The 23,839-nt window shown below is 39.2% G+C and overlaps 1 protein-coding gene across 2 annotated transcripts in view; it reads left to right on the top strand.

Moving 5' to 3' along the window:
- The first annotated feature begins 11,678 nt into the window (after positions 1-11,678).
- KHDRBS2 (KH RNA binding domain containing, signal transduction associated 2) overlaps positions 11,679-23,839 on the top strand; it is a 699,109-nt gene continuing 686,948 nt past the window's right edge. For both annotated transcript variants that reach the window (XM_070777723.1, XM_070777722.1), the window contains exon 1: positions 11,679-11,969. In XM_070777723.1, the coding sequence (XP_070633824.1) occupies positions 11,879-11,969 (91 nt within the window). In that variant the 5' untranslated portion in view covers positions 11,679-11,878. The remainder of the gene's footprint in view (positions 11,970-23,839) is intronic.

Here is a 23,839-nt window from a genome sequence, read left to right as displayed (position 1 = left end):
GAAAATAATGATGACAAGCCCTATGACTAAGGTCTGAGTAAGATCACATTGTAAATCACTAGCCTTCAAAACCATTAGCAGTCCCCTTAAGAGAAAAATTAGAAACTACTTGTTTAAATATAGGCCCTCTTGTCTTTTTCCTATCTAGAATGCATAACAACCAAAAGAAAATGACTTGTTTGTTCAGCAACTTAATCTGTGTATGAATAACATAAAGACAAAAGAAAACCCAAGTTTAGCGAGAATTCCTAAACTGGCTATAGATCTTTTAGTAAAATTATGAGTAAGTATGAATTTAACAAATATGTTCATTTCTGTATATAATATTGTTGTTGTTGTTGTTGTTAGGTCACTCAGTTGTGTCTGACTCTTTGCGACCCCATGGACTGCAGCATGCCCGGCTTCTCTGTCCTTCACCATTTCCCAATCATATATATTCATTCAGGACTGTATATGAACATGTACATACATATTGCTTGATTAATTTAGCACAGATTTAAAATAAATATGAAGGAGGAACTTAGTATTTCTGAAATATATCTAAAGTGAAGTCTTTATTTCCCCCAAGTCTGTGCCCCCTTCTCTGTCCCACTTAGGGATGGTGACATCACCTACCAAGTGGTTGCTCACACTCTTGCCTGGATTAGTGTTCATTTCTAGTCTTCTCACCGGGCTGTATCTAGACTCCTGCTAAGCCCTTTGTTCTCTACCTCCAGAATATACCTTGAATATTTCCTTTTTTGCTCCACACCCACTGTCTTTAGAGAATAAGCCACTGTCCTCTCCCATTGGAACTGTTATATCAGTCTCCTAGAGGAGGTATTGGCTGCAATAACAGAAACACTCAAAGTAACCAGTGCTTTTTAAAAGTCATTTGTTTCCTCTCTAAGATAAAAAAACAAAAAACAACAACAACAACAAAAAAAAAACAAAAACAAAAAACAAAAAAAACATAGAGGTAAGTAACCCAGAGCTGCCACGAGATCCTAAGAAGCTACCAGAGAGTCAGAACTCCAGGCAGAGAAGCAGCAGTGTTTTAACAGAGGGCAAAAGTACACAACTCTTTTCTTTAGGGACTACCTAAAAGTACACATGATGCTTCATTTTGTGCCACATTGGCCAGAAATTAATCACGTGTCACTAGTTTCAAGGGGACCTGGAAAATATTTTAAGGTCAATGTGACCAGCTAATAGCTGGGGTTGTTTCTATCTGTTTTCTTCTTGTCTCCCCCAACACATGAGGCTGTAGGATGCTCCCACTATGTTCCCATGTAATAATATTTGTTGTTGTTGTTCAATTGCCCTGTCGTGTCTGGCTCTTTGCAACTCCATAGACTGCAGCACGCCAGACCTTCCTGTCCCTGACCATCTCCCAACGTTTGCCCAAGTTCATGTCCATTGCATCAGTGATGTCATCCAGCCATCTCATCCTCTGATGCCCTCTTCTCCTTCTGCCCTTAATCTTTCCCAGCATCAGGGACTTTTCCAATGAGTCGGCTGTTTGGATCAGACGACCAAAACACTGGAGCTTTTTTAGCATCAGTCCTTTCAATGAGTACGCATGGCTGACTTCCTTTAGGATTGACTGGTTTGATCTCCTTGCTGCTCAAGGGACATTCAGGAGTCGTCTTTAGCACAGTAGTTCGAAGGCAACAATTCTTTGGTGTTCTGCATTCTTTATGGTCCAGTAATAATATCCAGGGAGGTACTAAACTACTTCTTGTACACAGTGTGTTAGCACAAACTGTGCTATCTGCTCAGAGGCTTTTAATTCCATTCCTTGCCTAATAATGCCTTATCTTTCAGGTACTGCTTTAATATCACTTCTCTGATAATCCAATTAAAGTTTCCCCTTCCATCAACCCCTTGTTCCTCTCTCTCAGAGGATACAATTTTTTTCTTGATGACACTAACCATTAATAACATTTATCTGTAATTTTTCTAGATTTCTCTCTATTTTATCCACTAGTCTAAAAGATCTATAAGGGTGGGAACTAACTTTTATTCTCAGTGTACAGTGCTGCTACACAGTAGAAGCCCAATAGCTATTAGTAAAAAAAATTGAGAAGGAAAGAAGGAAGGGATTAAGGAAAGAAAATATACAATATAAATCCTTTTGAAAACCCAGGGATGCTAATCTTTAAGGAGGGCTTGCTGGTTTGGCTTTCATCTTCCTATTAGTCATTATTCCATTTTATATGGAATATAACTCATGACTCAAAGTTATGGTTCAGAAAAAGAAAATACAGTCAGTTCAATATTAATTGAGTAATTTTATCTTAACTGTGGAAACAATCAAAATTGATCTTAAAACACTTGTGAAATATTTTGAAATTCATATTGGATTCAAATCTTCAAGTGAAAATGAAACAGGCAAATCCAAATTTTAAAAATGTTTATTTACTGCCTCCCAAGAAAATACTTTGCATACATTTTAGAATCATGTTTATGGGTCAAGACTAACAGACTTCTCTGAAAGTCCAGGCACAGAAATATAGGGATTACATTTATGAATGTCTTATACAGTGCCCTATCTGCTGCTGTAATTGTTTATAAGGAACCCAAATATATTACAAGGACTTCTGCCTATACAGTAATGAATATAAAAGTGTTTTGCTGAATATAAACTCATGTATTTTCCCTGGAAATCAATTCAATTGGATGAATACCTGCATATCTTATGAAAGTTTGTCAATCCTAAACATCTCTTAAACTAGCTTTGTGTTCCATTGTCAATAGTCAGGTTTTGCCTTCCATCAAATGACACTTTTACTTTCTATAATGAATATTAAAAAGAATATAAAAAATTACCTTCACTAATGAATAAAAAAATTGAAATCAATAACATGAATAACATTATTCTCAGTGCTCTTAGCTGTTTCTGTCTGTACTTTGATTAGTTTTATTTAAAGATTTTTTCTGTCATATGATATTGGTGTACCATTTAGATTTTTCTCATTTTTTTTTTATCATTATTGATCTGGTTTCATTTGTTCTTTTGGTTTGCCTTGCAGGAGACTTAAATTTATCTTTATTTTACTTTCTACAAGCCATATTTGAGACTTCAGTACATTTTTTAATTTTTTAAACCTATGCCAGATAGGTTATAAATATTGGTGAAACAGTACACTGTCAAACCTTTTAGCTGAGCTATATTTTATTTTTAATGGAAGGATTATTAGTATTCATGGGAGAATACTATACATTTTGAGTTTGGTCACATTTCCATTTGGCTGCTTTGTAGAAATAATTTTTCTTTTTATGAAGGATTTATCAGAAACTTTTAAGAAAGGACAAAGCCTTTGAAAGCCATTACCCAGCCTGGGCAAGTGAATACTTCTTTGATGTAATGGTGGAATGCCATGCCTGCTGCTCAGTCTCGTTTGATTCATTTGCAATCCCATGGACAGTAGCCTGCTCAGCTCCTATGTCCATGGGATTTCCCAGGTTAGAATACTGGAGTAGTTGTCATTTCCAACTCCAGGGGATCTTCCTGACCCAGGGATCAAACCCACATCTATTGTATCTCTTGCACTGACAGGCAGACTCTTTACAACTGTGCCACCTGGGGAAGCCCAATTACATTTTTTAACCAAATTTACAGCTACATGGTGGTGGTTGTTGGTGGTTTAGTAGCTAAGTCGTGTCAGACTCTTGTGACCCCATGGACTGCAGCCCACCAGGCTCCTCTGTCCATGGGATTTCCCAGGGGAGAGCAATGGAGTGGGTTGTCTTTTCCTTCCCCATGGGGTCTTCACAACCCAGGCATCTCCCGTGATGCAGGCAGACTCTTTACACAGAGCCACCAGGACATCATAATGGTCATTTCATACATAAAATTATTTTCACTTAAAAGAAGACAATCCTTCACTGACTAATTCTTTTAAAGTGGCTTTATAGTAAATTTATGCAACTGTTATTTTAAATAGAATAATTGAGCCAACTTAATTATTGTATCATTTTTCATTTGGAAAGAAATAAGTGAGTAATTCACACCTATGTGTTTGGTACTTTTACTAAGATTTGTAAAGTTGTTTAAAAGGTTTGGTGATATGTGGCCAAATTAATTAATCCATTACATGCTATAGTACGGGTTATATGAAGTAAGTGTGGCTCTGGCTCTCCATGGCTAGCTAGTAAACTGAAGTTTGAATAAGATACTTTGAGGTTGTTTTTGGTCATATCTAGATCTTTCTAAGTTTTTTTTTTTTTTTAAGTAATTTCAGATTTGTGGAAAAGTCGCTAAAAGAATAGAGAAAATTTCAACATATCCTTCATCCAATTTCTCCAAATGTTATTATTTTATACATTTGATCTATCAGTTTATTATATTCTCTCTCTCTCTCTGTATCTTTGTCTCTCCCTCTACTTTTCTCTGTATACACATGTAAGTATATATGTTTTTCTTAATTATTTGAGAGCAAGTTACACACATAGGGCTCTTTTACCTTTTAAATACTTTATTGATACATACATATGGGCTCGCTGCTGCTGCTGCTAAGTCACTTCAGTTGTGTCCGACTCTGTGCGACCCCATAGACCACAGCCCACCGGGCTCCTCTGTCCCTGGGATTTTCCAGGCAAGAATACTGGAGTGGGTGGCCATTTCCCTCTCCAATGCATGCACGCATGCTAAGTTGCTTCAGTCGTGTCCGACTCTGTGCGACCCCCTGGACAGCAGTCCACCAGGCTCCTCCATCCACAGAATTCTCCAGGCAAGAATACTGGAGTGGGTTACCATTTCCTTCTCCAATGTATGGGCTCAGTTGTGTCCAATTCTTTGTGACCCCACAGATGGTATAACCTGCTAGGCTCCTTTGTCCATGGAATTTTCCAGCAAGAATACTGGAGTGGTTTGCAATTTCCTTCTTCAGGGGATCTTCCCAACTCAGGGATCAAATCTGTGTCTCCTACATTGGCAGGCAGATTCTTTACCACTAAGCCATGGGGGAAGCCCCCAAATACTTTATTGTGTATGCTTAAAATCACAGACATTCACCTGTATAAACCTAATACCATTGGAAAAATCCAAAAACTAATATAATAGACCTTATTTACATTTTTCCAATTATCTCATCTCTGTCCTTTATGGTAAAAATAAATGCAAAATAAAAACAAACTCATCCAGGATCTAATCTAGAATTACACTTTGTGTTTAGTTGTTGTGTACTGAGACGCTTTTCATGATACTTGTTAGCTCCTTGGTAGTTGAACGGTTATGGTATCACTCAACATCTTACACAATGTCTATGTATTTTAATTTTTTATTTGTTGACTCTCTTGTGTTGGATTGAGGAAATCTTAGCTCTGGAACTGTTTTCTATTTCATTATCATTCTCTTCAAACAGCTTGCACTTGCTCTGTAAGAACTATTCTATACAGTAGGATGTCATAATGATTGCTTCCTGTAGGGTAATATAATTTGAGAGACCGGAATGATTTTAAAAATTATACCAAACAAGTATCTATAGTATTTTTAAGATGTTTAATGGCTCCCCATCCCCACCCATCCCCACTTGGTATTTTACTAAACTTAGCATCAAATGAGAGGGAAAGTGGCCAAAAAACAGAATAAAACAAAACAAAAAACTTGAATGGAATGATATTCTCTTAAAATACTATTTCAATATTAACTAATTCTTTCTGTGAATTTTTAAAATAATCCCTCCAACTAAATCTTAATCCACTCTTTATTCCTTTGATTTAATCATGATATAAAACAAATTGCTAATATGTTTATGTCTGTGGCAGAAGTTTTAGTATACTTGAAGCCTGTCTTTATTAAATCATCTCTTAGATTTCATCAACTTATACTAAATACAACAGGCATCAGATCTATATTTGCTATGTATGAAAAATATTTTACTGATGTGATTTTTTTACCTTAATATACTGATCTTCAAGCTAGGCTTCAACAGTACATAAACCAAGAACTTCCATATGTAAAAGCCGGATTTAGAAAAGGCAGAGAAACCACAGATGAAATTGCCAGCATCATTAGATCATAGAAAAAGCAAGAGAATGCCAGAAAAAACATTTAGTTCTGCTTCATCTACCATGCTAAAGCCTTTGGCTGTGTGTGCCGGAGTCCAGCTCCAGCAGCTAGGAATTCAACCTGAAGAGATGGACGGTGTTGGCGATGATGATGTAGCCTCTGACTCATCTGCGTTAGGCATTACTGACATGTGTGGATCACAGCAAACTGGAAAATTCAGTACGGACAGTGATTACAGCCACAAAATTAAAAGATGGTTGCTCCTTGGAAGAAAAGCTATGATAAACCTAGACAGTGTATTAAAAAGCAGAAACATCACTTTGCTGACAAAGATCCATATATTCAAAGTTATGATTTTTTTCAGTAGTCATGTACGGATGTGAGAGTTGGATCATAAGGAAGTCTGAGCACCGAAGAATGGGTGCTTTCAAACTGTGGTGCTGGATTCTTGAGAATCCCTAGGACAGCAATGAGATCAAACCAGTCAATCTTAAAGGAAATCAACCCTGAATATTCATTGGAAGGACTGATGCTAAAACTGGAAGCTCCGATACTTTGCCCACCTGACGTGAAGACCCGATCAATTGAAAAAGACCCTGATGCTGGGAAAGACTGAGCACAGGAGGAGAAGAGGGCAGTAGAGGATGAGCTGGTTGTATGGCATCACCGATTAATGGACATGAGTTTCAGCAAATTCTGGGAGATAGTAAATGACAGGGAAGCCTGGCGTGCTACAGTCCACTGGGTCACAGAGATTTGGACATGACTTAGCAACTGAACAACAACACATTGACCTCCAGAAATAATCAATACACGAACTTCAATTCAACAACTTAAGGATTTAACTTTAAAAAGACAGTAATTTCACCTTGGAACCACAGCTTCCTTCCCCTGTCCCAAATGTAGTGACTACTCCTTGCGTTCCAGGGAGACCAGCCCACATGTGTCAGTGCAGTGACTGACCACAGAGACACAGCCTGAAGAACTTGATCAGTCTCCAAACAGATATAATTTCAATATCAGAAATGGTTTATTTGGGTTGTTGGGCCACTTTAGAATTAAAAATAGCTTACATTTTTGAGGATTCAAAATAGCAGTATTCCAAACACACTGTTAAGTCTTTGACAAATATCAGTTCATTTCTCTCTTTTCTTCTGCCCTTTAACTACACCATTGTATCAGCTTAAATCCCATATAATACATTAATTTTAAAGTGTTCCAATCAGAAAACACTTTTTTTACCCTGTATGTATGTATATGTGTATACATATATGTGTATATATATATATGCCTATACATATATATTGGAGAAGGAAATGGCAACCCACTCCAGTGTTCTTGCCTGGAATATCCCATGGATGGAGAAGCCTCGTAGGCTGCAGTCCATGGGGTCGCACAGAGTCGGACACGACTGAAGCGACTTCGCAGCATACACATATATATAGCTCAGCTTTGAGTGGCGAATATTCATTTTGTGCCATGGCATATTAGCACATAGCATAATTTCAACTCTAAACACACTATATATGATAGATCATTTGCTGCACGTGCTACTACTGCTTGGTTGTCAGCAGAGCTAAGTCCCCACTCCCTTCTCTCAACCCTAAAATATATCATGGATGTTATAACTACAATGAATAGAAATAATAAAGGAGCATCTTCAGTGTAATGGGCTTTGCAGTATTCTTCAGGAGGCGACGAGTCAGTCAATATCTTAGTCCTCCATTACACTCTGTCTTAGAGTCATTACATAAATGACTGGGCTGCTACAATTTTGTTAAGCAATAGTTATTGTGAGTGGATTCTACTAATCCTTGGGGTAAGTAGGCTAGTAAGGTTTCCCTAAAGTTGATGATAGCTCTGAAATTGTTGAAATTATAATGCAGTAAATGGAATGCTATTGAAAATAACCCTTTAGAATTAGAACTCATGGTTAAAACAAGATAAATCTTTATCTAAGGTACATGAATTAATTCACTGATGAGTTTGGTTAAGTTATTCACACTATTAGTAGGGGAGATAGTCTTTTACCAGTAATCATAAATTCATGTATAGGCACTTAATACTCTCAATTCAACAATCATCTATAGAAGGCTCTCAATTTATTTACATTTGTATTTATAAAATGTTTGCATTATTAGGGTTGCTGTGAAAAATCCACCAAACAATTGTGGTACCCATAAAATATTTATATGTGAAGTAAATGGGGAACACAGAGTCATCTACTGAAAACACATGAATCTGATGCTGGATAAGTGTACATGTGAGGAAATTGGACAGTTTGCCTTTACTCAGCCATATTTTGTTTGTAAACAAGCAATATCTGTGATTCAATTATGAAGCATATTGATTATTAAGGGGCAATATAACTTCTATACTTTTAGTCTATGATGCCCATCATGTGTTAAACATACAAACTATCCTAAAGATTAGGTTAATATTAGTTTTCTTTTAGTTCTTTAAAGCTACATAAATATACTTTTTTTTTCTGTTAGAATATATTTTAGGCATTTGTTGAATGTTTACCAAAGGAAATAAAATTATAAATATTTTTTGATAATAAGGAAGACAAGTGAAAGCTAGCTTACCATTTGTATTAATGACCCAGATATCCAGATTCATTGTATAATAAAGTCACACATTTGAATAGCTCTTCATTGTATCTCTTTAGTGCACCTTTAATCAAGGAAAACAGAACTATGAATGGGTAATGTAATTGCTGTGACTTGACAGAACAAGAGTTACTTCATCTTTTTGATTCATGAAACTGGATTTGTGCTTATTCCCATCAGTACCATATTCTTTTAATCTCTTGGTAGGCTGCAAAGCAAAATGTAATTGCAATTATTGCACAATAATTTTCCTAATTTATAATTCATTCCACAACACTTACAATTTATTAGCTGTGGTTGGTGTTTTACCCATTCTCTGCTGCTATATCAGTTCCCAGCCACCTTTCTATGGACTGGTAGCATGTTTCCCACAGAAACAGGATCCTTCAACTACTAAACATCCTGCCAGAAGAGATCATTTGAGAAGCTCATCTAAAAAGTGATGATATTTCTTTATGGTGCCCCTAACATTTGGAATAAAGCCTGATATATATGCACACACATATATATTTATTTTATCCAGCAAATCTTAAGTAATTTGTCTCTTAAGTAGTCTGTCTCCATTCATCCCCCACTCTTTATCTGTCCCATGTCTCCTAGATGACTGCAGCCACAGGACCTCAGTCTGTCCTGGGAAGAAGCCAAGCTCTATCAGATCACATGACTTTCTCAAGGGCAAATCTGGCTGCCTGGAATACTCATCTCTGTTCATTTTATATAGAAAGTTCCTTCCTTTCCACTAGATTTTGTTTTAAATGTCAACTCCTTAGCAAGACTGCACATCTATCCTGGCAAAAAATTTAAAAAAAAAACAACAAGGCTTTCCTTTATTCCCTTATTCTCTTCCTTGACTCCTTCCTTAGTTCCCTTTTGGCCTTGATGTGTGCAGTAATTACCTGTTCTCTTGTATACTTGGTTTTTATTTTTCCCCATTCAAAGATCATCTAAATGATGGCAGGGTTCATTCAGCAGTATTTTTCCAATTTCTCTCTAGGCTCTTTTCAATATTTAGTAAGTACTATTGAATGCAAACATGCATAAGTAAATTAAATATTTAGTTACAAAAAGGTAGGCTAAAGCAGTGCAAATGGTACCTAGTAGACTTGAATTTGAGGGCTTTCCAGGTGGCACTAATGGTAAAGAACTGCCTGTCAATATAGGAGACATAAGAAACCCAGGTTTCATCCCAGGTCAGGAAGATCCCCTGAGGAGGGCATGGCAACTCACTCCAGTACTGATGCCTGGAGAATCCTGTGGACAGAAGAGCCTGTCGGGCTACAGTCCACAGGGTCACAAAGAGTTGGATATGACTAAAACAGTGCACACACACATCACAAGATACTCTTATACTCCATATTCGTATACTCTAGGGTAACAATAATACAGGGAACACAGATCATTTTCAAGTGCTATACAGGAAAGTTCTTGATTAAAAAAAAAAAATCCTGAGGAAATGTGATTTTCTTCCTTACAAGCTAAAACTAAAATTATCACTGAGTCATGATTCTCCCAGCTTATTTCATGAACTTTTAGCATTCCTACAACATGTATTGGTGACATAGTCCTTTCCATTGGTCATGTGGTAGCATACATTTAACTTCTGGGTGAGGGATGGTGATTGGTGTCACATGAGTGCATATTTGTCACTTCTGGGCCACTGACCTTCTCTGTTTCCACAACTGTAAAACAAAGAAAGTAATACTTGTGCCAGGTTTAAATAAATGTTAAAATAACATTTAATTTATATTATTTATATAATATATATTATTCATATAATATTTAATTTTATTTTACAATATACATTTATAAATATATTTATTATATGATATATAATTATATTTATAAGATATAAAAGATAATTTCCAACCTTATCTTGAAAAATAAATAAGAAAATTCAGAATAGAATAAGATAACTTGGAAAAGTTTCATCATGCTTTATTTATAGGGAAGTTAGCCCTCCTTCTTCCACAAACAAAAATGATGGGGGAGAGGCGAATTAGAAAATGACTTTATGCAAAGAGATGGTGGAAAAATTTATTTTGTAATATCCAAAGTACTTAAGCTGCATTTTCAAGTGCATTTGTGAGACAAGGCTGGGCAGTGTTGGTGATACCCGGGGGGTTTAACTCTGCTTTATCAGAAGAGGAATAGCAATTGCACTTGGCGAAAGAGACTGCACATCCTAAATGACGGAGAAACGGGGAGGGCGGAGCAACTGTCGTTGCCTGCTTCCTAGTCCCTTCCTTCTTCCACATGTTTTTCTAATTCTTTCACAGACTGATTATGTGGCTTTTTAGTTTTAAAATTCAGCCCCCTTCCAGAAGGCCCCTATATATAGGGACTGGGGAAGGAGGAACGGACGGAAGAAACCCAGTCAGTCCTGCTGTGACTGTCCAGTGGAGGCGCGTTGCTGTGCGGCGATACAGCCGCGGAGCCGCTTTATTTGTTCATCAATGATGTTCATCAATTTGTTCATCAATGCAGCATCTACTGCATCCCCTAGATACAGGTCAAGCCCACTGGAAACAGCAGCCACCCATCACAAGCAGTCTTCACTGTATTTCCAGAGAGGGAGCGACGCCGATCTCTGCGCACCGAGCGCGTGTGCAGGCAGGAGAGGGAACACCTGAGCCTCCGGATGCGGGAGAAGTCGCCTCTGCGCTCCTGAGGCGCTCCCGGCGCTCTCCCGTCCTCGCTGCGCGCTTCCTCGCCCCATCTCCCCGCTGTCTCGGACTCCGGCTTCTCGGTTACGGCCTTTCCTGCTCTTCTACGCTCGCGCCTCCGCAGAAGACAGACCGCTCCTTACACCTGGGCTCCACAGCTGAGCGCGCCTAACAGCCTGAGGGCGCCGGCTGTGAGGAGAAAGCGCGCGCACCTTCCTTGCTCTCCTCCCGGCGGCCCCGCCTCCTGCCAGTTCGGCCGACCGACGTGCGATGCTGCCCAATGGCGACTCTCAGCCGCGGCGGGCCCCGCCCCTCAAGGCACACCCGCCAATGAGCGCTTGGCAAGGGCGGGACGAGCCCTGTGCCCGCCTCCCCGTCCAGGCCGCCGGAGCAAGCCGTCCTGGGGTGGAGCGAGGTACGGCCGCTCGACCGGCCGGGAGGCTCCGCACCGCTTCAGCCCTCTGCGGGGCGGGCGGCGACGGCCCAGAGAGGGCGCCAGACCCCGGCCGTAGCTGAGGCGGGCGGGCGGTGGGCGAGCAGGACGGCGGGAACGTGCGTCCGGCGCACGGAGCCCTGAGCCTGGCCGGGGGCCGTACGAAGTCCGCGCTATGGAAGAGGAGAAGTACTTGCCTGAGCTGATGGCAGAGAGAGACAGCCTGGACCCGTCCTTCGTGCACGCCTCGCGCCTGCTGGCCGAAGGTAGGACTTGCCCCCGGGTGGGCGTAGACCGCCGGCCCCCGTAGCCGCGGCGGGGCTCGGGGAGCGGAGTCCGGGAGGACGCCTGTCTCCTTCGCGGAAACTGCCCTGGAAGATGCTCGCCCAGAGCCGCGGCGGAGCTGGTCCTTGGGAGGCGGGTGCTACTCCCTCACTCCATCCGCGGCTGAATCCGGGTAGCCCGGAGCGGCGGGCGCTGGCTGTGAAGACAGTGCACTTTAGGATCGCTGATGGAGCGACGTTAAGGAGCTGAGTGGTCCACCGGGATGTTTTAACTCCGCCAAGGGAAGGGAAGTCAGTTTGGAGTGAATGGTGATCAATGTGGTGTTCGATGAGCTTCTTATCTACAAATCAGTATTTCTTTTTCTTTCCCTTTCCTCACTTTTCTCTTATTTCTCTCTCCGTTCTGATTGAGAAGTGATTTTGATTTCCTTAGTCTAATTACAGTCTTTCCTATGGAAAGTCTTAGTATTACCCTAGATTAAATTATGCGTGTTCTGTTTGTGAATGTGGAAGTGGCTGAAATGCATATCCGTTTATTTGAGGTGTGATGATTGGGTGCTCTGGGAGATGCTGGTCCCTGGGAACCCTCCACGATTGATCAACTGTTGTACCAAGTGTGCAGTTTGTGTGTGTGTGTGCCTTAATGTTAAAAGAGATTTAATTCCCCGAGGAACATAAATATCTTGTCTTTTGTGTTCTCTTGAAGGGTTGTTTAAACACACACACACAGGAACTTCTGTATGATAGAAATATTAACCTAATTACTTCCATTTATCTTGAAACAGTGCTATCTAACTGCTAAAGATACCCAAGATATCTGTAGCAATCTACATTTACCTTTATAAAAACTAAAGGCTTTTTTTTGGGGGGGGGGATGAATGTCTCAATAATGAGTTGCTTCATCATGAAATTGACTACAATGCAGTTTTGTTGCTTAGGTTCTTAGGAACTTAGCAAAACTAAAAGTAGTAACTTTCTTCTCCTCAGCCCTTCAGCATCAAAAGAAATGTTTTCTTTTGTGAGATTTAGTTTTACATGGAAAGAGAAATTCTAATCCTCCATGTACGAATTAAATAGGCATTACACTTATTTAAATGTTTTATTGATGGATTATTATTTGCAACAATAAAGTATCAGATATTTTTCTATTTTGTATATTAAGTAATTAAGAAAAACAACAATTGAAATATTGAACGTGTGAAACAAATAAACTACTTTTCAGGGGACAAGTTGATTTTGTAGAGGGTTTGGGATGGAAAATGCAGTCATTCTTACTACTTTCTTGGTTACTGAATAAAAAAATGAAACCTAAAATTGTAAATGAAAGTCAGTTAAAAAATTAAACTCTCCCTGTACTCTATTAAAAATAAATAAACTACATGAAATAATAGGGACATTGAAAATTAATGGATTAACAAATGTTCAAAATGATTAAAAATGCAATTGTCTTCTTAAATCATCTATTTCAATGCATTTTCCAGAAATGTCTTCATTTAGCTGGCAAAGTCTTTAAAATAGAAAAATTTACAAATTAATCATTTTCTCAGACCTGCTAATTGGACTTCTTTTGGGGACAGTAGGCTAGATGATTAATTCATCAGTCATTAATGAGAGTTAGTGTACTGAAAACTGCCAAACTAAAGCAATGCATGTGAGGAGCTCTAAACAGAGTATGGAAGTATTTCTCTGTGGTAAAATAGTCAGAAAAGTGCACCTGGTTCCTTAACATTTCCTTAACATTTTATTTTTCTCAGAAATTTGGTTTTTTGATACTTAGGAACATGTTCCTATGTACTTTGTAATTTAATATTTTCCCAGTAGGGGGAAGCATGTTCTGCTTTTGTAACGAATTAGAAGTAAAAAATGCCTAAATAGAGAAATGTCTAAGGAAGAAACAAAGATAGGTGTCCACATTTCAGAGGAATCATAAGGAGGAGGAGGAGGAGGAGGAGGAGGTGAGTAATGATAATAATCTTGAGTATATAAAGAGACTCTTTGCAACTGGCTGAAAGATCCACAAGATCTAAATTCTCTAATTGTACCCAAGCCTCTTCATGTTCTCATGGAACAGTGTCCTTCTGAATAAACCTTAACGTACATTTTACATTACAGATCTTTCATTGTCTTTTCAAAGGCCGTCTACCTAGATTCTTAGGTCTTATTTCAAATCTCTATAGGAAATTGTTGTTGAGATAATTTTATTTCTCACCCCTGGAAATGTACTGATTGAAGGCAGTGGCTATAAATACACCTGACATAGATGTTCGTTTGGAAAGAAGGTGTTCCAAGAAGTACATTTCAGCCAGCACTGTTCAGACTGTCTCAAGACTGAGTGTGTAATAAAAATGATCCAGATGATTCAGTTCTTCAGAATGATTTTCTGGAAGGTAATATATACAAGGTCAGTGATGTAAGCCACTGAGCATTCATAATGATTTGTTTTGCTGTTTTGATTGGTGGTAGATGCAAATCAGTGTGCCATTGTGACTACAGACTTAGAATTGAAGGTCATGGGGTTAAAAGTGCTAGTTTGCTGGTTATTTTGTTATTTTTGTTGTAGTTTATTACTTCACTTTGTTTTGGCTGGGTGCTTTCAATAGGAATGAGTCTGACAAAGCTGATAGAAGAGCCTGAACATTATATGTACTATGTTGTTACTTAGAAAAGATCTTGAATAATATGTTTTGAATAGTATAATATTGCTTGAGTAATTCAAATAATTTTCTTCTGGATTATAATATTATTTATTATCTATTTGTATGGAAGGTGCTTTGAAGTATGATAAAAGAGCAGATTCAGCACAATCCTTGAAGTTCCACTCAGTCTCTGAATTTGCTTGCCAGATGAAATTAGATGAGGTTATTTATATCTATGATACTTCAGGGAAGCACACTAAACTGTGAATCCAGATACCTGGATTTTAATTCCACTTTTGCCTAAAATGAATCTTGGTAAATTTCTCTTCCCTGGGCCAGTTTTCTTGTCTTTCAAATTGAGGAGCTGGACTAGATGATCTGTATGCTTCTTTGTAATTCTAATTAAATCTGGGACTCCTCCTGATGCAAAGGAGTGCAGTTTGTATATTCAGAATACCTAAATCAGTGGTTAAACCTTTTGGAAACTTTTTCCATTTCTTAGGTTAATGATTAATAATATGTTTATTGCATTGTATTGCAGTTTGAGGCATACACATTATTTTGGGCACTGGGGACAGATTTATGTTCTTACTGAACTATTTTCAATGCTTGGGAGTTAAAAATGTATATACATGGAAATATTCTTTTTTGCATCTGTTCAAATGTATATGTTCAATTATGGTAATTCCATACCTTTAGAAGGATTAATAAATTATTATCCAATTCAGAGTGTTTGAGTTCTCTGTCTCTTCACAAATATTGGAAAATTCATCATTGTTTTGGTTTACTCATCATATGATAAAGTCAAATATTGCTAATATCCCAACAGTTCAAGTATTTTTAAAAAACTCTGAATGCTTTTTTCAAACTTTTGTGAAAATTTTGCCCTTCCATTTAGGATTGGCCTGTTTGCAGGTGTGGGTGAATGAGAAGAACAAGGATCAATAGTTTTTTACAAACGCTGACTCATAGTGGTTTAACTACATTTAGATTTTCAGTAAGGATTATTTTTAATTTTGAATGTGTTCCTTGAAATATTTAAATATGGTGTGTTCTTAAGATAAAGGTATTGGTATAATATCTAAAACCCACTTCTGATAAAAACTAGTATTCATGTGACTTTTCCTTTGATCAGTGTAATCGCTTTGCTTTCCCAATAAATTTGGGATAATCCTATTTATGTTTCTTAAAACAAAAAATGGAAAAAATTAACTTAAAGATTTTCTTTGATTTGAAAGATATCTTTGATCTGCAGTTAAAACATATTTATTATGTAGTGGAGAAATTCTGCTTTAACAAATAAAACACTTGGGATAGAATCTTGACACCCCTGCCAACTAAGAAATAAAGGATATTTCATTTATTTACTTTCTGATCCTCAGTTTCTTCATTGGTAAAACAACAAAACTAATATCCATCAGGCATGGTTCTTTTAAGGTTAAAAAAAATACTGTTTGTGACATGTAAGCTATATTTTAAAATATAGATTTTATACAACCAAAGCAAAAACTGAAGCAGAAAATATAAGATAATACTTCTAAGATTGTCCTTAGCATTTTAATGACATTATGGACTTGACGTCAAATTGAAGTTTGATTTTTTAATAACATGAACATTGACTCACGTTAGTACTTAATTTTTTGAATTATTGCTGAGTGAAATTTTAACTCATAAGCCAAATTATGAAATAAATTATCTTATGGAAGATGGTTCTAATGAGTGTTTTTAAAATATGTTCCTTCTGTCAGTGCTTGCTTGTCCATGTCTGACTTGAGCCTGATTGGACCAGGACATAGGTAGCTCAAGACTAATTCCACATTTGCTTGGCTGTCACTCTGGGCAGCTGATTTCATCCTTCTTTTTTATCAAGGGAAGTGGATCTGTCTCTTCCAACGTTCTTCAGCCTCCTACTACCTAGAAACTCCTGTACTCTTTTCATTCCCCAAGGATGAAATGCCTCTTTTTGTTCAAGGCTGACTTGTTCTCAGCATCCTTAACCCTGGTGTCCCTCTTCCCCCAGGCCTGTCCTGTCATTATGTCCTTTCTTTAGTGGCTCCACCTTCTTCTTCCCCATCTTTCCTTGGGGCAGCTTGTAAACATGATTCAACTAGAATCACTTTAAAAAAAATAGAATACTTATTTCACTTTCCAAAAGTAATATTTCCAAAAATAATCTTTCTAGACACTTTTCCTCCCTTGTTTCCTTCCAGTTTCTGATACTGTGAGTCTGTATTGCTGCTGCTCACTTTCTCAGTTTACCTTCCACAGCTCTGTTCTGGTTGCAGCCTCCCATTTTGTCCTGCAACCAGAGGCTCCAATGAGAATCATCTAATTACCAAATCCAATAAGATGTTTCTGACCTCTCATGAGGGTACTTGGGTGTATTTTTCACTGTTGGTCTTTTCCCAATTTTTTGGTTTCTCCCTTGGCTTTTGAACACTACACACTGTTGGTTTTCTCTTCTCTCTGTTACTCTCAGAATCCTCCCTCTTTTTCATCATCACCCCAGCACACACACCCTATCAGAATGGTTCATTTAAAGGCAAGGTCTAACCACATCATACCTTTAAATGCTGTTCTGGAAGGCAGGCTGTCTCAGACCACAGGCCAGCAGAGGAGAGGGGTGGGGGGTGGGGGTGCCTCCTGGATGTTCCCAGGGCAGGGAGAATCCAGGCTCTCCCAGGTGCCCAGGAGAGTGAAGGGCCCTTCTTGTTGATCCCCATGTGACCTCTAGTGACACCAAGATGGGTGGGGAGAAGTTCCAGCAGGGGTGAAAGCTGCTCTGACACCCACTGGCTTGGAGGGGGAGTATGCATTACTCCTGCTCCTGAGGGTGGACACCTGGGTCTCCACATGGCCTCTGTCCCCACTGCCAGTGGAACAGAACCCTCGTTGCCCATTCAGGCCTCCAGTTCTTCTAAAGAGAAGGGGTGCCCCTTCACAGCAGGGAAAAGCTGGACACCTCAGCTCCCTATTTACCTTTCTTGACTGAGGTGAGCATGAGACACTGGTTTTGGGGCCTGGTTTTGTTTTCTATGTCTGTTCTTTGGCTAAGGGAGGGTGTTTGTCATTTAAATTTTTTCTGTCATGCAAGGTTGCCCTCTTTCTAGTCCTGCTGCTGGAAAGAGCAGGCTTTGCTTGAGCCTTTGTTTTTGTCTCTTTCTGTCAATGTTTTTGGTTTGCTAACCTCTTTAGCTCCCACTTTGGTGTATATGAAGCACAAGAAAATCTGGGGAAACCACTACCTAGTCCCCATGGTACCCAGCAGGGCTGCCTTCTTCCACAAAGTCTTTTGTGTTTATTTTATGTATAATAACCCGTCGCCATTCATTTGTGTTATAATATATTTCTTTATAAGGTTTTCTTGTGAAGGTAGGTTCATTCTTATACATTAATATTTCATTAATTATTTATGTAAGAATTAGCATGACCAGGATAAATCCATTTGGGTAATCAGAATGCAATATGAGATCCAGATTTTTGGTTTAATTAAGTATAAATCTAGACTGGAGCTCTGTGTCCCCATGGCAGCTGTAGAAAGGAAAGATATTTTAGTAACCCTTGGAGATGATTCCATAATGTCACCAGCCTTTCCTATGTCCGTATTTGTTCTTGTCTGAATACAGAGAAGAAATGTAGCTTAATTGGAATTACATTAAGACCAGTTGGTTTGTTTAAAGCTATTATCAGTGTAAGACAATATATTAATAGATTGTAATATAATCCTTTTCTTAAAGCAATGGTGAATTTCAATGAAATATTTTTTGGGGCTCTGAAATCACCACAGATGGTAATTGTAGCCATGAAATTAAAAGACGCTTACTCTTTGGAAGGAAAGTTATGAACAACCTAGATAGCATATTAAAAAGCAGAGACATTACTTTGCCAACAAAGGTCTGTCTAGTCAAGGCTATGGTTTTTCCAGTGGTCATGTATGGATGTGAGAGTTGGACTGTGAAGAAAGCTGAGCGCTGAAGAATTGATGCTTTTGAACTGTGGTGTTGGAGAAGACTCTGAAGAGTCCCTTGGACTGTAAGGAGGTCCAACCAGTCCATCCTAAAGGAGATCAGTCCTAGTTGTTCATTGGAAGGACTGATGCTAAAGCTGAAACTCCAATACTTTGGCCACCTCATGCGAAGAGTTGACTCATTGGAAAAGACCCTGATGCTGGGGGGGATTGCAGGAAGGAAGAGAAGGGAACAACAGAGGATGAGATGGCTGGATGGCATCACTGACTCAATGGACATGAGTTTGAGTGAACTCCGGGAGTTGGTGATGGACAGGGAGGCCTGGCGTGCTGTGATTCATGGGGTTGCAAAGAGTCGAACGTGACTGAGCGACTGAACTGAAATAGAAATAGATTAAAAATAATAATAGAGTGCTGGTTAATAACTGATCTCTGAAATGAATGTTAGCAAATACCCATGTTACATGACTTTTTCATTTTATCCAATGGGTGTTCTGAAATAGTCACGTTTTGTTTGTCAAAAAGTTGAGACGTCACAGCTCCATATCCTTTTGCTCAATTTTTAAAAACTATTTTTGGAAGCAAATAATTTGTAGCATATTCTCCAGTGCTTACCTTACCCTCTGAAACACTACTTCCAAAAAATTTCTGCAGTAGAGAGTGATTAAAAAAAATTCAAGAACAAATGAATGACAAAGTTTTAGGTCCCTTACTATACATATAGTTCAGGTAAAGTCTGGGGGTCAGTTTGTAGGGCAAGAACTCTACCACACTGAACTATGTGATTACATTTGCCCTTGGATGTGTGTTGGTAACACTCGGTGTGTGTTATTGGTATGTGAAGAGATGTCAGATGTTTAATTTGTTAGTTTTTAAAAATATACATGATATAAATTAGCAGTATATGGTGACAACTGCTGGAGTTTACAGACTGTTAGTGGTACAGGGATTCTGAGGAAGTCATGGTGATCATAGATCTTTGTCCTCATCATCTCTCTGTCATCATCATTGATGGGGAGATACTCTTTGTCAGTCACTAAACTATACAGTGGAAGTCAGAAATAGATTTAAGGGCCTAGATCTGATAGATAGAGTGCCTGATGAACTCTGGAATGAGGTTCGTGACATTGTACAGGAGACAGGGATCAAGACCATCCCCATGGAAAAGAAATGCAAAAAAATAAAATGGCTATCAGGGGAGGCCTTACAAATAGCTGTGAAAAGAAGAGAAGCAAAAAGCAAAGGAGAAAAGGAAAGATATAAGCATCTGAATGCAGAGTTCCAAAGAATAGCAAGAAGAGATAAGAAAGCCTTCCTCAGCGATCAATGCAAAGAAATAGAGGAAAACAACAGAATGGGAAAGACTAGAGATCTCTTCAAGAAAATCAGAGATACCAAGGGAACATTTCATGCAAAGATGGGCTCGATAAAGGACAGAAATGGTATGGACCTAACAGAAGCAGAAGATATTAAAAAGAGGTGGCAAGAATACCACAGAAGAACTGTACAAAAAAGATCTTCACGACCCAGATAATCACGAAGGTGTGGTCACTCACCTAGAGCCAGACATCCTGGAATGTGAAGTCAAGTGGGCCTTAGAAAGCATCACTACGAACACAGCTAGTGGAGGTGATGGAATTCCAGTGGAGCTATTTCAAATCCTGAAAGATGATGCTGTGAAAGTGCTGTACTCAATATGCCAACAAATTTGGAAAACTCAGCAATGGCCACAAGACTGGAAAACGTCAGTGTTCATTCCAATCCCAAAGACAGGCAATGCCAAAGAATGCTCAAACTACCGCACAATTGCACTCATCTCACATGCTAGTAAAGTAATGCTCAAAATTCTCCAAGCCAGGCTTCAGCAATATGTCAACCATGAACTTCCTGATGTTCAAGCTGGTTTTAGAAAAGGCAGAGGAACCAGAGATCAAATTGCCAATATCTGCTGGATCATGGAAAAAGCAAGAGAGTTCCAGAAAAACATCTATTTCTGTTTGATTGACTATGCCAAAGCCTTTGACTGTGTGGATTACAATAAACTGTGGAAAATTCTGAAAGAGATGGGAATACCAGACCACCTGACCTGCCTCTTGTGAAGTCTGTATGCAGGTCAGGAAGCAACAGTTAGAACTGGACATGGAACAACAGACTGGTTCCAAATAGGAAAAGAAGTATGTCAAGGTTGTATATTGTCACCCTGCTTATTTAACTTATATGCAGAGTACATCATGAGAAATGCTGGACTGGAAGAAGCACAAGCTGGAATCAAGACTGCCGGGAGAAATATCAATAACCTCAGATATGCAGATGATGCCAGCCTTATGGCAGAAAGTGAAGAGGAACTCAAAAGCCTCTTGATGAAAGTGAAAGAGGAGAGTGAAAAAGTTGGCTTAAAGCTCAACGTTGAGAAAGTGGAGAGTGAAAAAGTTGGCTTAAAGCTCAACATTCAGAAAACATTCAGAAAGCATCTGGTCCCATCACTTCATGGGAAATAGATGGGGAAACAGTGGAATCAGTGTCAGACTTTATTTTTTGGGGCTCAAAATCACTGCAGATGGTGACTGCAGCCATGAAATTAAAAGACGCTTACTCCTTGGAAGGAAAGTTATGACCAACCTAGATAGCATATTCAAAAGCAGAAACATTACTTTGCCAACAAAGGTACTTCTAGTCAAGGCTATGGTTTTTCCAGTAGTCATGTATGGATGTGAGAGTTGGACTGTGAAGAAGGCTCAGTGCCGAAGAATTGATGCTTTTGAACTGTGGTGTTGGAGAAGACTCTTGAGAGTCCCTTGGACTGCAAGGAGATCCAACCAGTCCATTCTGAAGGAGATCAGCCCTGGGATTTCTTTTGAGGGAATGATGCTGAAGCTGAAACTCCAGTACTTTGGCCACCTCATGCGAAGAGCTGACTCATTGTAAAAGACTCTGATGCTGGGAGGGATTGGGGGCAGGAGAAGAAGGGGACGACAGAGGATGAGAAGGCTGGATGGCATTACTGACTCGATGGGCGTGAATCTGGGTGAACTCCGGGAGTTGGTGATGGACAGGGAGGCCTGGCATGCTGTGATTCATGGGGTTGCAAAGAGTCGGACACGACTGAGTGACTTAACTGAACTGAACTGAAACTAGATGTCAACATGTCTACCACTGTTAATCCATTTATAATCCTATGAGATCGTTATTAGTGTTACCCTGTCTTACAAATGAGAAAAAATAACAATTAAGCAAGTTAATTTATTTCAGATCACTCAGCAAGCAAATCATAAAGCTGAAACCCAGGTTTTCTCATCCAGAGGCTCCTGAAGTGGTCAAAACATCCTGTCTCCTGTGGGAGAAATGCAAGCCTTATAGGAAGGTCAAATGTTAACATGCAAAGTAAGTCAAGGAGATCAGTGTAGTGGTACCCGTAATTTCTGAAATATGTTTCTGAATGGGAATATTGGGTGAATTCTTCCACAGCATCTTTAAATAAGTATAGTTTATAAAAGGTTAGTACATGTATAAAGAAGGAAATTTACCTTAGTACAGTTCAGTTCAGTTGCTCTATTGTGTCCAACTCTTCGTGATCCCATGGACTGTAGCACGCCAGGCCTCTCTGTCCATCATCAACCCCTGGAGTTTACTCAAACTCATGTCCATTGAGTCAGTGATGCCATCCAACCATCTCATCCTCTGTAATCCCCTTCTACTCTCACCTTCAATCTTTCCAAGCATGAGGGTCTTTTCCAATGAGTCAGCTCTTCACATCAGGTGGCCAAAGTATTGGAGTTTCAGCTTCAGCATCAGTCCTTCCAATGAACACCCAGGACTGATCTCCTTTAGGATGAACTGGTTGGATCTCCTTGCAGTCCAAGGGACTCTCATGAGTCTCTTCCAACACCACAGTTCAAAAGCATTAATTCTTTGGTGCTCAGCTTTATTGTCCAACTCTCACATCCATACATAACTACTGGAAAAACCATAGCTTTGATGAGATGGATCTTTGTTGTCAAAGTAATGTTTCTGCTTTTCAATATGCTGTCTAGGTTGATCATAGCTTTTCTTCCAAGGAGCAAGCATCTTTAATTTCATGGCTGCAGTCACCATCTGCAGTGATTTTAGAGCCCCCCAAAATAAAGTCAGTCACTGTTTCCCCATCTATTTGCTATAAAGTGATTGGACCAGATTCCATGATCTTAGTTTTCTGAATATTGAGTTTTAAGCCAACTTTTTCACTCTCCTCTTTCACTTTCTTCTTCTTCCATTTTTGCCATAAGTGTGATGTTCTGCATATCTGAGCTTATTGATATTTCTCCTGGCAATCTTGATTCCAGCTTGTGTTTCATCCAGCACAGTGTTTCTCATGATGTACCCTGCTGCTAAGTCACTTCAGTCATGTCCAACTCTATGCGACGCCATAGTTGGTAGCCCACCAGGCTCCCCTGTCCCTGGGATTCTCCAGGCAAGAACACTAGAGTGGGTTGCTATTTCCTTCTCCAATGCGTGAAAGTGAAAAGTGAAAGTGAAGTCACTCAGTCATGTCCAAGTCTTAGCGACCCCATGGACTGCAGCCCACCAGGCTCCTCCATCCATGGGATTTTCCAGGCAAGAGTACTGGAGTGAGATGCCATCACCTTCTCCGTGATGTACCCTACATATAAGTTAAATAAGTAGGGTGGCAATATACAGCCTTGATGTACTCCTTTTCCGACTTGTAATTAGTCTGTTGTTCCATGTCCAGTTCTAACTGTTGCTTCCTGACTTGCATACAGATTTCTCAGGAGGCAGATCAGGTTGTCTGGTATTCCCATCTCTTTCAGAATTTTCCACAATTTGTTGTGATCCACACAGTCAAAGGCTTTGGCGTAGTCAGTAAAGAAGAAATAGATGTTTTTCTGGAACTCTGTTGCTTTTTCCATGATCCAGTGGATGTTGGCAATTTGATCTCTGGTTCCTCTGCCTTTTCTAAATCCAGCTTGAACACCTGGGAGTTCACAGTTTATGTACTGTTTAAGCTTGGCTTGGAGAATTTTGAGCATTACTTTGAGATGAGTGCAATTTTGCAGTAGTTTGAGAATTCTTTGACATTGCGTTTCTTTGGGACTGGAATGAAAACTGATCATTTCCAGTCCTGTGGCCATTGCTGAGTTTTCCAAATTTTCTGGCATATTGAATGCAGCATTTTCACAATATCATCTTTTAGAATTTGAAATAGCTCAACTGGAATTCCATCACCACCACTAACTTTGTTCCTAAGGCCCACT

Source organism: Bos indicus, chromosome 23, assembly GCF_029378745.1.
Source record: "Bos indicus isolate NIAB-ARS_2022 breed Sahiwal x Tharparkar chromosome 23, NIAB-ARS_B.indTharparkar_mat_pri_1.0, whole genome shotgun sequence".
Lineage (NCBI taxonomy): Eukaryota > Metazoa > Chordata > Mammalia > Artiodactyla > Bovidae > Bos > Bos indicus.
Note: the sequence above shows the minus strand (reverse complement) of the source record. Positions and strands in the feature narration are given on the sequence as shown.